General features: G+C 38.0%; 1 protein-coding gene across 1 annotated transcript; it reads left to right on the top strand.

Moving 5' to 3' along the window:
• Positions 1-5,220: 5,220 nt before the first annotated feature.
• On the top strand, positions 5,221-9,351 carry LOC100694895 (P2Y purinoceptor 2). The gene is made up of 2 exons (XM_003455049.4): positions 5,221-5,330; positions 8,318-9,351. The coding sequence occupies exon 2, from the start codon at positions 8,335-8,337 to the stop codon at positions 9,328-9,330; it is 996 nt and encodes a 331-aa protein (XP_003455097.1). The 5' UTR covers positions 5,221-5,330; positions 8,318-8,334; the 3' UTR covers positions 9,331-9,351.
• The last annotated feature ends 4,023 nt before the right edge of the window (positions 9,352-13,374 follow it).

Genomic DNA, 13,374 nt, shown 5'->3' with positions numbered 1-13,374 from the left:
TATAGTTTGATTTACTATGAGCCAGGCAAAATGCACCACCTCGGTACTAAGACAATCACTTGATGAGACACACTCGACTACAACAGGAAATAAGAGACTGATGTGTGTAAACCCCATTGGTTAACTTACCAACAGCCAAACATAGAGGCAGAGTTTGACATGCTGAAGACTTCTTTGACTCTGGTAAGATCTCACACAAGCATGAACATGTCAGTTAGATCTCCCTGCGCATTTGTTACACTTTGAAAAAACAAAGCTGAAAAACAGTGAGAATTACCAGGTACGGATCTGCTCCGAGGCCACTGGAAACTGCATGAGTGAGTGGGACACACACAGTGAAATGGACACAAAAATGGTCAGTGATGCCTCTGACATTATTGCACGAGTCTGTTTTCTTCAGCAGTGGGTCTTTTTTACTGAAATATGATAAAACCTTAATTATCCTCACCACATACACATGCATACACAGTGATGTGTTCTCACCGTGTATCCTCTACCTCTCAGGTATTCCTCTGCACACAGGCCAGCTGAAAAAAATGAGTTTTTTTTTTTTTTTTAATCCAAATGGTAGCTTTGTTGAAGTTTTTTTTTTTTTTTAGTTGTTGTTGTACACGCAACAAGAACGACATCTGAAGTTTGGGAATTGTTGCCTAGGCAGTAAATCTCATTAACATAGTTAAAATGTAAATGAGATGACTTTTTTCACACAAAAGATGTAAAAGTAGCTTAATGTCAGACAGAATAGACTCATTGCACTCTGATTGTCACATTTTGACATATGTATATGTTGACTCAGCAAAGGTACCATTAATGGCAAATGTTTTGCCTTATTACTTGCAAGTTTAATGAAGCCTTATTAATTTTTGTGCTTTTTTTGTGTTGTACCCAGAGGTTTCAACACAGCTGTTACATAAACTGGTTGAGGTCCTAAGTAGTGCTGAGAGCAAAATGGTGCCAAACCATATTTTAAAAAGTAACTTTATTCTAAAGAAAATAAGAGTACAAGTCCTTATTTTTTCTCATCAATCTGAACTTATTTTGTAAAATAGTTTTTGCTGTTTCTTTAGAAGTAATGTTATTTCTGACTCATCATAATTTAAGATCGTTCAAATACTTTAGTAGGCATTGTAATCCTACTGCAGTGTATTTAAAAAATAAATACTTCACTGACTTTTGTAGGGTATTTGTTTTGTACTTTGACTGTACAATGATGATTGGTCTCTCCCAGTGCCCCTGAACTGCAGTACTGTAATCTCACAGTGCCTAGTGCCACTGACAGCATGGGTAGCAATGTAACTTGGTACATATACTTTGATATTTGAATGTACTCTGCACTTCCAGTATACTTTATTTGGCTATTTCATTTCAAAACTGCATTTTCATTTATGTGGGTTATCTTTCTGTAATATTACTTTTTTTCATTATCTACAATATTTAAGTGTGAAAAGTATACAAAAAACTGAAAATTTGCAAGGCGACGAATCCTTTTCTCACTGCACTGTATAACACAAATAACACAGAATAATATGAAGCAGTCCAAACAAATCTCAGACGTTTGAAAGCTGCAAATAAATGTGTCAGTTTAAGAAAAGACTGCAGAACACATTCTGTATAAAGCAGTGTTTAAGTCTGCAAATTAGAACTTACTGTCTGCCCTCAGACAGAGCATACAGTGTTATTCTGTCTGTACTATCGAGGATTCTACATTATACCACGATGTTGACAATATTTCCCCAGCTGGAAATATGCACTGTTTTTGTTCCCCTCATTGTTTTTCCATTAGGTTACCTGGCAATTCCCTACTGACTCTCACATCCTCTACACACTATCATGTGTCCCTGGCATGTGTTACTAATAAAAGCAGGTCCGTTGTCAATAGAAGATGCAGAGCATACTTTTTCACACTAAGACTATAAATTGGAACAGGTATCCCATGTGTTTACGGCTGACACAGTTCAATAGTTGACTACTTCTATTCAACATTATTTTAATATAAATGAATCCATCGGACAGATGAAAGATGATTTTGGTCTGCCCCTCATGGCATTTTAAAATGTTACCAGCTATGCTGGATTATGTCTTGAGTACTGGACTTCTTCACAAACCAAATAGAGGCATAACAGGACAAACCAGGAACTCTTTGAATTAATATCTGCTAATACACACACATTTCCTCTCCTTCTTTGTGTAGTTTGTCACCTACAAAAGGACACGTCTCTTCTTTCATAGTGAAAGAGCAAATGTTTTTCAGGCCACACGGGACATTTTCATTAAAGAACTGCAAGTGACCATTGAAGCACCTGCACACTAAACATAGCATGTATATAAAAAAAATCTAGCTTTCAGGTCTGAAACGTGACACCAGACATGGTGGCTTCTTTGGTTACAGTGTTGCCTGAGACCTTAGTACACTTTCCTGATAAGTTTAAGGTCGTTTCATGTGTCACTGGAGACACCATGAAATTAATTTAGTAAATTTTGGTCTTTTTAGAATCAGAAAGAGGGCTAAGATGGAATACTGTCGGGTGGCCCTGTGTTATGGCTGAAAAATTTAGCACCATATGTGTCTGCAGTATTTCTTGGTTTCTTAGAGTCACCCTTCATTCTCTGCATAAAACAAATAAAAAAATATCTAAATATCAGTGTGGTGGCAGTAAAAATGTTCAGCTCCATGCTCAATGCAACTTTCCAGCATTCATCCATTACACAGGTCAGCAGGTATGTAATCATCAGAGGTACTTTTCTGTTAGTTATTTTCACAGTGATTTCAAACCTGTACTTAGTTTTTCTCTAGGACATCTAGTTCTTCTGATGAACTTTATTATACATTTTGTGTTTGTTGACCACTACTTTTGGACCAGAAGTCAAAGCATATAGCACAAAAGGAAATGAAGACTTATTGGTAAAAGCGGCCCGCTGTTTGCATGGGTATGTAAGGATGATGGTTTTTGACTATGTCTGTAAGCAACCAAGCTTTAAGCTTGAAAAGCATTCAAGTGGCTCTGTGAAAACGTAATCACCTGCATACCGGGAAGTAGTTTAAAAAAAACCCCAAACAAAACAAAAACAGAAAATGGGCTGCTGCATGTCACTGAAAATCCTGAAATTTCCTGAAAAGTCTGTGCATGGTGAGTAACAAAGGAGAACGTTTCCAACATGATATTCAGCTAACAGAGGGCGGGGTTTCTGGAATGAAACTATTGCTGAATGCTTTACTGTGACAATCAAGATCTAATATTGTACAAAATAAAATCATACTCCATGCATTTCTTGACATGACTGGAAAATACTAAAGGCATATTTAAAAACTGCACCCCAAAAAATGTAGGAAAGTGTGTTTAGGTCACTTGCAAAAACTTTTTTCTGTTGCTTTGTGTTATGTGCTGTGCTTTGAAAAGCACCAAGGCACTGCATTGTTGCTTTTCAGAGCTTATAAGACATATGCCTGTATTTTATTTAGCAGTCTTCAGTCACTTGGCAACAGCGTCAAATGTACATGGAACAAGCAAGTAGTAAGGCTAAAAAATGAAGCCATCAGGAGAGTGCTACAAATTGCAGTTCCTCTAACGAACACTTGAAGCTAATTCAAATTTTTTTAACATTCATCCACACATCCACGTCCACATCTGGCTGCTTGACTGACAGAATCCCAACAGGCAGCCGTAGCAAATCAATGTGTACTAGGCTTCACTTTCTCTACCAGAAGAGAAAAAAAAAGTCAAAACTTTGATGTTAAAGTTGAAAATCTCTTTTGAGAAAAAAAAGTGTGTGAAAAATGAAAAATGTGTAAAGGGAGATTACAGTTGTAGATTCAAGACAAACTGCTACGTTTGCTACACTTTCTGAGTTGTTGAAATCATTCTTCAGAATTGGTTTTAGCAACAAGAAAGCATGTAAACATATTGTGGTGATGAGTATAGGAGTATATCAATGGTTACATCCTCGTACAGTAAACTGGATTTATGTTGTAGACAGATCCAAGACGACAATCTACACCAGGCTTTTGTAGAGAACAGTGGAGACAGTTTGTCTTGGTTAAATTCTCAAAATCCTTTTTTTAAAGAGTCACACAACAGACAGAAACACAAGACAATAAATATACTTTGTATATGAAGTAACCCTCATAAAATCAGCAATAAGAAATTCATTCTCTTAAAGAGTCTGATTTTTTTCTCTGTGGGTGGCAACGGAGGTCTCGGGCTCATGTGGTCTGATGAAACTGCAGATTGCAAAAAAAGTAAAAGAGTTCACAATTCACACTAGTTTCTGTTGCAACTGCTTTTTCATTTCTTGTGAAAAGCTGCATACTGCAGCGGCACAAACATTAGTGTGCACTCCTGACACTTTTTCTTTGGTCGAGTTTTTAAATGTGTTTTAATAAAGAACTCTGTTATAACGTAAACAGAAGGAAGATTTGGTTCATTATTTATCAGTTATATAGCAGTAGTATTATCTCTGTATAGATCCATTCACTGAAAAATCTAAAGAGAACTGAAACAGAAAAAAAGACTGCTTTGACTGATGGGCATCCCAACAGGCAGCTGTAGCCAATCAGTCTTTCTCTAAGAGAAGTCACAGAAGGAAACTCTTAACAGTGCTGGTGCAATGTTAAAAAGAATGTTTACCTTTAACCACAGTGAAGTATGAGGGCCATATTGAGAGAAAAAAAAGTTATTATTGGTCATTTTGAGAATAAACTGAAACTGTATTACAAAAAAAGTGTGAAAAACAAAAAAAACTGTGGAGATTAGAGTTGTTGTTTCAAGACACTTCACGGCTGCTACACCCTCTGAGTACTTCATAATCACTTTGCCTAACAAGGAAGGAAATGATGTCTCTTTTAGCACTCAAACATATTGTGGTGATCAGTATAAGGATGGTGAGAAGATGGTGCAGAAAGCTGCATCTGGTCAGACGGAAAAACACACAAACTTAGAAGAGTTAGGCAGATTTGTAGAAAATGAAATGGCTGCTCATTAAAAGATGCGAGGATATTAAGATAAGATGGCCTTTATTAGTCCCACAGGTGGGAAATTTGTTAATAGTTACGCCCTCGTGCAGTAACAAGAATCTGTGTTGTAATATGAAACAGCTGATCACTTTGTTTCATGTTTCACGTCATCTACACAAGGCACATTTAAGGAAATTGCTACTTTGATTGGCAGGAGTCCTGACATAGCTGGTAGCTTTCTGAAACAGAAAAAAAAAAGCTGCTGTCAGTGGTTGTCACTGTAGAGCTCCGCCCCTAACAACTCTACATGTTGACACTCCTCAAGAGAAGCAGTCATTGTGTTGCTGGATACAAATTACTGAGGATAACTTCAGCTCTGGTAAGATCTTTAAAAAAATTGCAATTACAAGAAAGTACAAGACTTACATATTTTATATGTTTTGCTTTTGCTTTAAAGCTTGTGGTTCATTCATAAATATGCGTCACATACGTATGATTGTAGCCAAGGAAATCTTTCACGTTTTCATGTAAGCTTAGAAATAATAAGAAACTGTGAGAAATTACACAAGTACAGTTCTAACTTTAGAATAAAAGAACATGAATGTTTCAGGCTGTGGACTAATGAGCAAGAAAACCGATGTACTTTAGTGCCCCTGACAATGTGAACCTCCGAACCAAAGGTCAAATTTCCTTGAGTTAAGGAGATGAAACTGAATTTATCAACTCATTGCTCCAAAAAACACTCTTAAATGTAAACAGTTATAGCGGACAGCTGGGCATCAGAAAGTGTCAGAAGAGCTGTTAATATGATCTTAGACACAAGGTTGGTAAGAGTTAAGCATGTGAAGCTGTAAAACTCTTTGTGGAAACTGAATCAGTTGCATCAGATGCAGGAACAGGCAGACCAAAGGTGAGCTCACTATTGGAAGATCAGTTCAGTGAGAGATAGAAAAGTAAACCATTCACAGATACAGGATTTGATTCCACAAAAAAGCACAGGTCCTGTCAACAGGTAGCTTTTGTTGTTCTTAGAGGATGAGGAAAATCTTCAAAACACTGTTTAGAAAGATAAAGCAGGACAAATGGCTCATGCAGACAAAGACATCCAAACATTTTACAAGAAGAAGCAGCACCTCAAGATTCAAAACTGCATATAGATCCATAGCTCCAGAAGTATATCTGAATCTAAAATAGTTTAATAGAATTCTTCCAGAAATTCTTGGATCCAGATCTCTAAAATCTCTGAAATCACAGGCATCATGAATTCTACTAACAGACATCATTTTTACATTACCTCTACCAGGGAGGTTATTGTCTGAAGACAGAAGAAGACCAACAGGCAAATGAACTGCCATGTCACCTGACCTTAGCTCCACTGAACACTGACACTGTTTGGAAAACTGCCACATCATGCTGGGATGATGTCTGAGTCACCAAAATCTGGAATCCATGCAGCTCTTCACTCATTATTACAGCATATAGGGTAGTGCAAATCAAAATGTTTAGACAGGATCATAGAAAGGCTGACAGTAAGAAAGTACAAAGCAGTTAATAAGCCTATTTAAGCCTGATGCATACAGGAGATATTTATTTATTTGTGAATAACAAATAAGAAAAAACACAGACTGTCATACTCTGACACGCAGTTCCAAAGCTGAGCCTGAAGTCATATCAGCATGGGCAACAAAGGAAACTACTTCAATCTCAAACTGTACTGTGGTTCAAAAGGTCTAAAAATCTACAAGAACAATGTGGCCAGATTTCTTAAAAGTTGTTCATTATTCATTCAGAATTATGAATAAATAATGGAAAAAAATTGCAAAAAGAGTGCAAGTGCAATAATATAGAAAAGATTCAGTAAGAATAAACGGATCAAAGGAAAAAAGAATGAATGAAGTGAGATTAACATGAGGCACTGAAACTGAATCTGTTGAGTACTTTACTCTTACTTTACTGAAGTGAATTGTTTGAATGGTTTCAAGGTGAACCATGTTGCTGTGCAGTTTTACCACAGTAAAATGTCAGGAAGCCTTGTTTTGGGGAAGCAGTATGATGGACACGGATGTGTATGTGTGTTTATAAAGGAAAGACAAACACACACTTCTCAGTTGCAGAACAGCATCAACAAAATGAAGGGATTTTTCTCCACGAGCTTTCTCTTTTTGGGAGGAATTGGCTAAATATACTGCCAATTCAGAGGCTTTGGGAGCCTGAAGTGACTGTAACTTATAGTCCTCAATAAACAGAAGCGAATGGCATTAAATGGTTAAATGGTTAAAATAATAATCCAGAAGTAGGACAATAATACTAATACTTTTGCATGCTGATTGGTCAGTTAAGGATTCATAACAGCACACAACACTTTAATGGCATTTGATTACCCAGTTTATCTCAACCCATTCTATTAAACAGATGGTAAAAATTGCCAGTAAAATGTTACCCCATATAATTTAAGGCCTCATTCATTCTCAGCAATCTCTTGATCAATCCCAAGGAAGGTTAGGGTTGCTTGCATGAAAGGGTGAATGAGGCAAGTTGTGCTTTGAGTGCTGGGTTAGAGTAGAAAAGAGCTATATAAGCACCGATTCATTTACATGCAAATCAAAACAGCCATATCCTCAACAAAATCTCAACTAATACGCTTTTTAAAAAACAAGCAAACAAAAATCACCTAGAGAACTGTGGTGGTTATGTAAGTGGGAAACAGTGCATAAACCCCAAGCAAACACACAAGGTTACAAAAACTGAGATGTGCACAACTGGCCAAAACCATACCAAAATGTGACTTGCACCAGTATGTGTGTCACTTTTGGGCAAGAACAGCGAGTACAAAGGGCCCATTTATATTCACTGCTGCAACCTTGTCTCACAGTCACTTGTATTTAAAACCACCACTGAGGTACAAGAGCCGCTGCAGTATTATCCTGAACAACAGGTGTCGACACTCAGACAATATTGTCACACAAACGCTGATATAAAAGAGGAAGAAGTCAAAACCAGAAGCCAAGAATTTGTCATGTGTTTGTTTTTCACACGGTCCAGAGTTTTCAAACTATTCCAACAGCTCCCTCTGTATATCTGTATGTCTTTGCGCCTCTGTACGGGAACATCATTAAACCAGCACAACCATACACTTGCGTCTTCAGCTGTGACGACCAAGGCACAACTGAACAGGTTACAAAAAGATACACATGGTGTGACACCCACGACACAGGCAACGCAGTGAGCATAATTACCCATTACTCTCTTTGGAGCCAGCCTCAAGCAGTCAAACTACAGCTTTTGCCACTTCCCGCTGGCTTCATTTTTCAGCCACAGAGGCTGCCACATGACTGTGTTGTGATGATTGTTTTGTTTTTCTCACAGGTGTAAGGAACTAAAAGATGCCTGGTGAAGTTCTCTCTCAGCTTGGGAATAACAGCAATGCTTCTGGCCTTTGCCTGGCAGAGAGTCAGCATGTGTCTATCACCATCCTGCTCTGCCTGGTCTTCTTCATTGGCTTCCTCCTGAACACCTTCAGCCTGTGGGTGTTCTGCTGCCAGTTGCCCTGCTGGACTTCTGGAACCACACTGCAGTTCCACCTGGCCCTCAGCGATGCTATCGCTACACCAGTCACTCCCATGATGGCAGTTTACTTTGCTATGGGTAACAACTGGCCATTTGGTAGGTTCCTGTGTCAAGTCAAGATTGCCCTGCTGAGTTCACATTTCTATGGCAGTACCATTTTCCTCACTCTCATCAGCATTCATCGGTATGTGGCTGTTGTTCACTTCAACAGGAGATCTTGTATAAAACGAAAGGAGTTTGTCAGGAAGCTCTGTGCTGGAGTTTGGTTTCTGCTACTGATCCAGGCTCTGATCTTTGCTTTTACTCTTCCTACCACCACAGAAGGGAAAAACAAACAATGTCTCTCCATTCATCAGACCAAACTGACAGAATCCTACTTTGTCATTAACTTTATCCTGTTTATCTTTGGGTTTTTACTCCCTTTCTTTGTGTCTGCTGCATGCTATAGCCGTCTAGCAAACACCTTAACTCGCCTAAACATTAGCACAGCTAAAGGTCTGAAAGTGAAGGTGAAATCTCAGAGGATGATAGGTGTGTGTTTGGTTATATTTGCTTTGTGCTTCCTGCCTCTGAATGTGGTACGGACTGTAGGAGTCATATTAAAAAAATACTACCCGCAACAATGCCATCTTCTCCTTCAGTTTGAGACAGCATATTACGCAACCTGGATTTTTGCGGGAGTAAACAGCTGCCTGGATCCACTGTTGTACTACTTTGGTTCGCAAAACTTTCGAGATACCTTCCAGTCTTTCAGGATGGGGCAGGTAGACATTCAGAACAGAAGTGATTCAGAAATGACTGGAAATTTCTAACATGTGGATATGACATGGATATGACTGGTATCTGAGTCTCAAGATCCAGTTGTGGCGGAAGACGATGTTTGAAATTCCCATTTAGAAACAATACAGATGTTATATTGTTGGTTGGTTTACGATGAAGATCTCTCTACATACTCTAAAAACCCTAAATATTAACAAATATTATACAGTACCTATTACCCAACTTTTATCTATTAGTTCTATCATATACACAAAACTATTTTATCTCATTTGTGAATAATAAATCAATAACGTATTTTCTGCTATTTTCTGTATTTTTTTCTTTTCTATATCTATTGCTAAATGGTGGTGGTAGTAATCACCATATTTATGAACTGCACTGGGGACCAGCAGGTGGGTGGGATTGTTAATAAACTTACAAACCATACAGCAGACATTCATGATTGCATCCCACCAAACCATGACAGTTTGTATTATAAGGGATTCTGGAATTACTTCATGTATTTTAATATTTTCAATATCACCTGTGCGTTTCCTGTTGTCACATACCAAACTGCCAGCAAGAAAACCATGTCATGTGTTGCCACACCACACTCCAAGTTTCACATCCAGCCTGTGGTTAGACAATAAAAGCACCTAGGTTAAGGTAAAGCAAAGACCATGGTGTGAAATTAAATGTTGACTCTGAAGTCACTGTATTCTCTGTGTATTAAAATAACTGTCTAATAATAAAAGACAGCTCCATATCTTGGTTGTGCAAGTTTTATATTATAGAGGACACAGAAATAATGTCTTCAAAATGGGTTTTCTTTATTTTAACCCTCAAAAAAGTTAAAAAAAAAAAAAAAAAAAAAGACAGAATTCAAAAATATAATTAGTGGGCCGATAAAAGAAGTCAACTAAATATAACTCTAATCAAAACACAACTTCCAGAAACTTAAACAAACAAAGTTGACACAACTTAACTCACAAACAGACCTAATCACAAAGACACAGGGGGGTAGCTTTTATAGTGGTTTGGCCAAACCATTTACACACAATAGGGGGGGAGACAAAAAACACTAATACTAACTAAGCACAAAATAACGTAAGTAAACCTAAAACACCCAGGTGTTTCTGATAAGCACTTGGTTGTTCCTGCTGAGCAGGCATTCAAAGTCCTCAGCCCTTGGCCACGCCTTTTGCCCAGACAGGAAACAGCCACTGCCCCAAACCAGGTAACTCAAAGAAAGAAAAACATAATTAATATAACAAAAAACATCTTTAGAAAAACCACACAATGCTATTATGTCCACGCTTTATTAAATTAGTGTCAGGTAAGTAAAAACATTAATGAATTATATTAGTGAAGCAACTGCAAACCAAACTATTAAAGTGAATGAATGGACTTGTTTTATCTATGTGTGGCTGACGCCATCACACAATCACTCGTGTCTTCATTTTGACTAAAAATGATGAATGGTCGTATTCATGCCAACCAACACTGTAATCCATACAGCAATGCTTTTATTGTGCTAAGAATTTGATATAATAATTCCCAGCGCACCACTTATTTCCCATGCCCATTGATTCTTTGACTAAAATGCTACAAAAACTAACAGACTTTGCCATTGCAGATCTTAAGATCTCTGCAAATTTAAATTTGTCTCCAATTTAGAAAAAGGTCAGTTTCCTCTCCTTCCATAGCACAGATGTGATACACAGAAGCAGTTTCAGTGTTAGTAATGCAGTAACAGTGGGTTGTGAAATATTGCCTTAGCTCAAGTCCCAAAAGTCCAAGACTCTGTAACACTGTTCAAGTGACATTAACAAGCACTGCTGCACAGACCACTATTGTGTCAGGTGGCCACTTTCGTAACTCAACAAAAAAAGATATTGAGTGTGCCAGCAGAAGTCAAATAACCACAAACTAAATGCTGGTGTGTTTCGAACTGACAAAAATATGGAAAATTGGAAAATGCAATGGCCATTTAATGACCCAGCACTCCAAACCATAAACTCCACATTATAGTATTACTTGGGGTGGGGTGGCTGTGGCTCAGGTTGTAGCGCAGATCAGCTACTGACTGGAAGGTTGGTGGTTTGATCCTTGGCTTCCCCAGTCTGCATGTTAAACATCCTTGGGCAAGATACTAACCCCAAGTTGCTCTCCTCCAATGCATTCATTGGAGTGTGAATGCTGATTAGTTTGCACTTGTGTTTAGAAGTGCTTGGGTGAATGAGAGATGTTGTATACAGTGCTTTGAGTACTCTGGGAGAGTAGAAAAGTGCTGTATAAGAATCAGTCCATTTACCATAACTTACTTCGATTATCCTCTTAACACATTCTTGTAGTGATGCAATAATCAGTGCCCAACACATGCACTTTCTTGAATAATAATGTTACAACTTGAAAGAAAACTATTTTTCAATGTTACAAACACAGAACGCATTACAGAGGAACAGACTGCCAAAAATGCCAAAAATTAAAAAAAGTAAGGCAGAATGTGCCTATTGTTATGTGAAAGTTAGTGACTCATTTAGCTTCTTAGTGGTCGAAAGTGAGAGGCTGGCAGAACCTCTTCCTGTTCAGTGTTACTTTACACAGCTAATCAACACTTGCACTTCAATAACAAATTAAATGGATGCATCAATACTAATAAGTAATTTAAAGGCTGCAACTAGCATTTACAGAAAGGTATTCCTAGAACAATCATTGTGTTCCATTAAGAATGACCTCTATCACCTAAAGCCTGTTTACTAGCTGAGTCCAGGAACCTGTGACTTAGAGGAGCCACAAATATAATGGGTCATTAGTGCAAACTACTTTTTGCAATCTGATTGGATCACTGAATCCAATCAGATTAAGTAACGTAGACCCTGTGGTGTCTACGTTACACACACTAGCTTTGTCTTGAAGTGGTACCATGTTAAAAAAAAAAACAAGACTTTTACTTTTTATAAATTATTTGTCAAGCATGTCAAAGTAACAGAGGCTAAGACCAATATTATTTCTGCATAGCTGATCTAGTTGCAAGTCAATTCAGACATGGGCTGTGTGACATTGCTGGCTTCAGCAAGGCTATCCTAGCTGCTATATGGTGAAAGGCAGGTTCCAAATTAACCATAGAACACTATCACTGGGTGATTTACACCCGAGCAAATACATTTACATGATTTCTCTCTCCTGCAGCTGTTTGCGTGTCGAGGAGCCTGTGCCTTCACCAGGGAAGTCTCAAATGTCCCAGGAATGGGTGGACCAAAGACCAGCTTTCCAGAGTCATTATTTTGTTTTAGGAGTTTTTTTTTTTTTCAATTTGTTAGACATGGCACAGTTGAAAGTAAAAGAAGACCACTCTAATTTGTTATGTGTTGTCATATTTTGATATATTTGATTACTTTTTATTGGTTATATTATATCGGGTAAAAATCACCCGGCATTAGTGATTGTGTTACTATTTATAGCGATAGTGTTCTAGGGTTAAGTTAGGCGTTCAAATTTCCAGTCAGAATGGCCCCAAACTAGGATTTTTATTTTTGCTTCACCAACCCCAAGTTAATGATCAAAGATGGCAGAAGTGCAGATGTATCCTTGGGGATCAGGACAAGTCTTCATGCTGGAGATGTTTTCCTGGATATCTGCCACTGTGATGGTTACTGGATCCTGTTCAGGGAGGTTACTGCGGTCTGCTCTTAGCTCCACTAGCCCCTAATCTTGAATCTTTTTCACATAATCAGCACACACACAAATATATACGGTTTCTGTTCTTATTGTGTTGAAGTGTATACACACACTTGTGCTGCGGGGACATTTATTTTTTAAAAACAGAATTCCCACCATGTACCCCACACTACAAATACACTTATAGTGAAGTTAAAGCACATGAACAAAGTCATTTGAGGCAGCAGAAGTATGAAGATGCGCAGGAAAATCTGATGTACATGGTAAACTGCACCAACGATACTGAGGGAGAAATAAACACACATCAGCCTTCTGCCATTTTGGATGAACACTCACGCCCCCGAGAGAGCACCAACTTTATTAACAGCCACACACATGTAAATCACACATCATCAAACATAAATAAACCCTCTGGC

This window comes from Oreochromis niloticus, linkage group LG12 (genome assembly GCF_001858045.2).
Source record: "Oreochromis niloticus isolate F11D_XX linkage group LG12, O_niloticus_UMD_NMBU, whole genome shotgun sequence".
Taxonomy (NCBI): Eukaryota; Metazoa; Chordata; class Actinopteri; order Cichliformes; family Cichlidae; genus Oreochromis; species Oreochromis niloticus.
This window is presented reverse-complemented; position numbering and strand designations above follow the sequence as displayed.

Excerpts from the sequence above, each read along its gene's own strand:
- LOC100694895 (XM_003455049.4), top strand. The coding sequence starts at position 8,335 with ATGCCTGGTGAAGTTCTCTCTCAGCTTGGGAATAACAGCAATGCTTCT.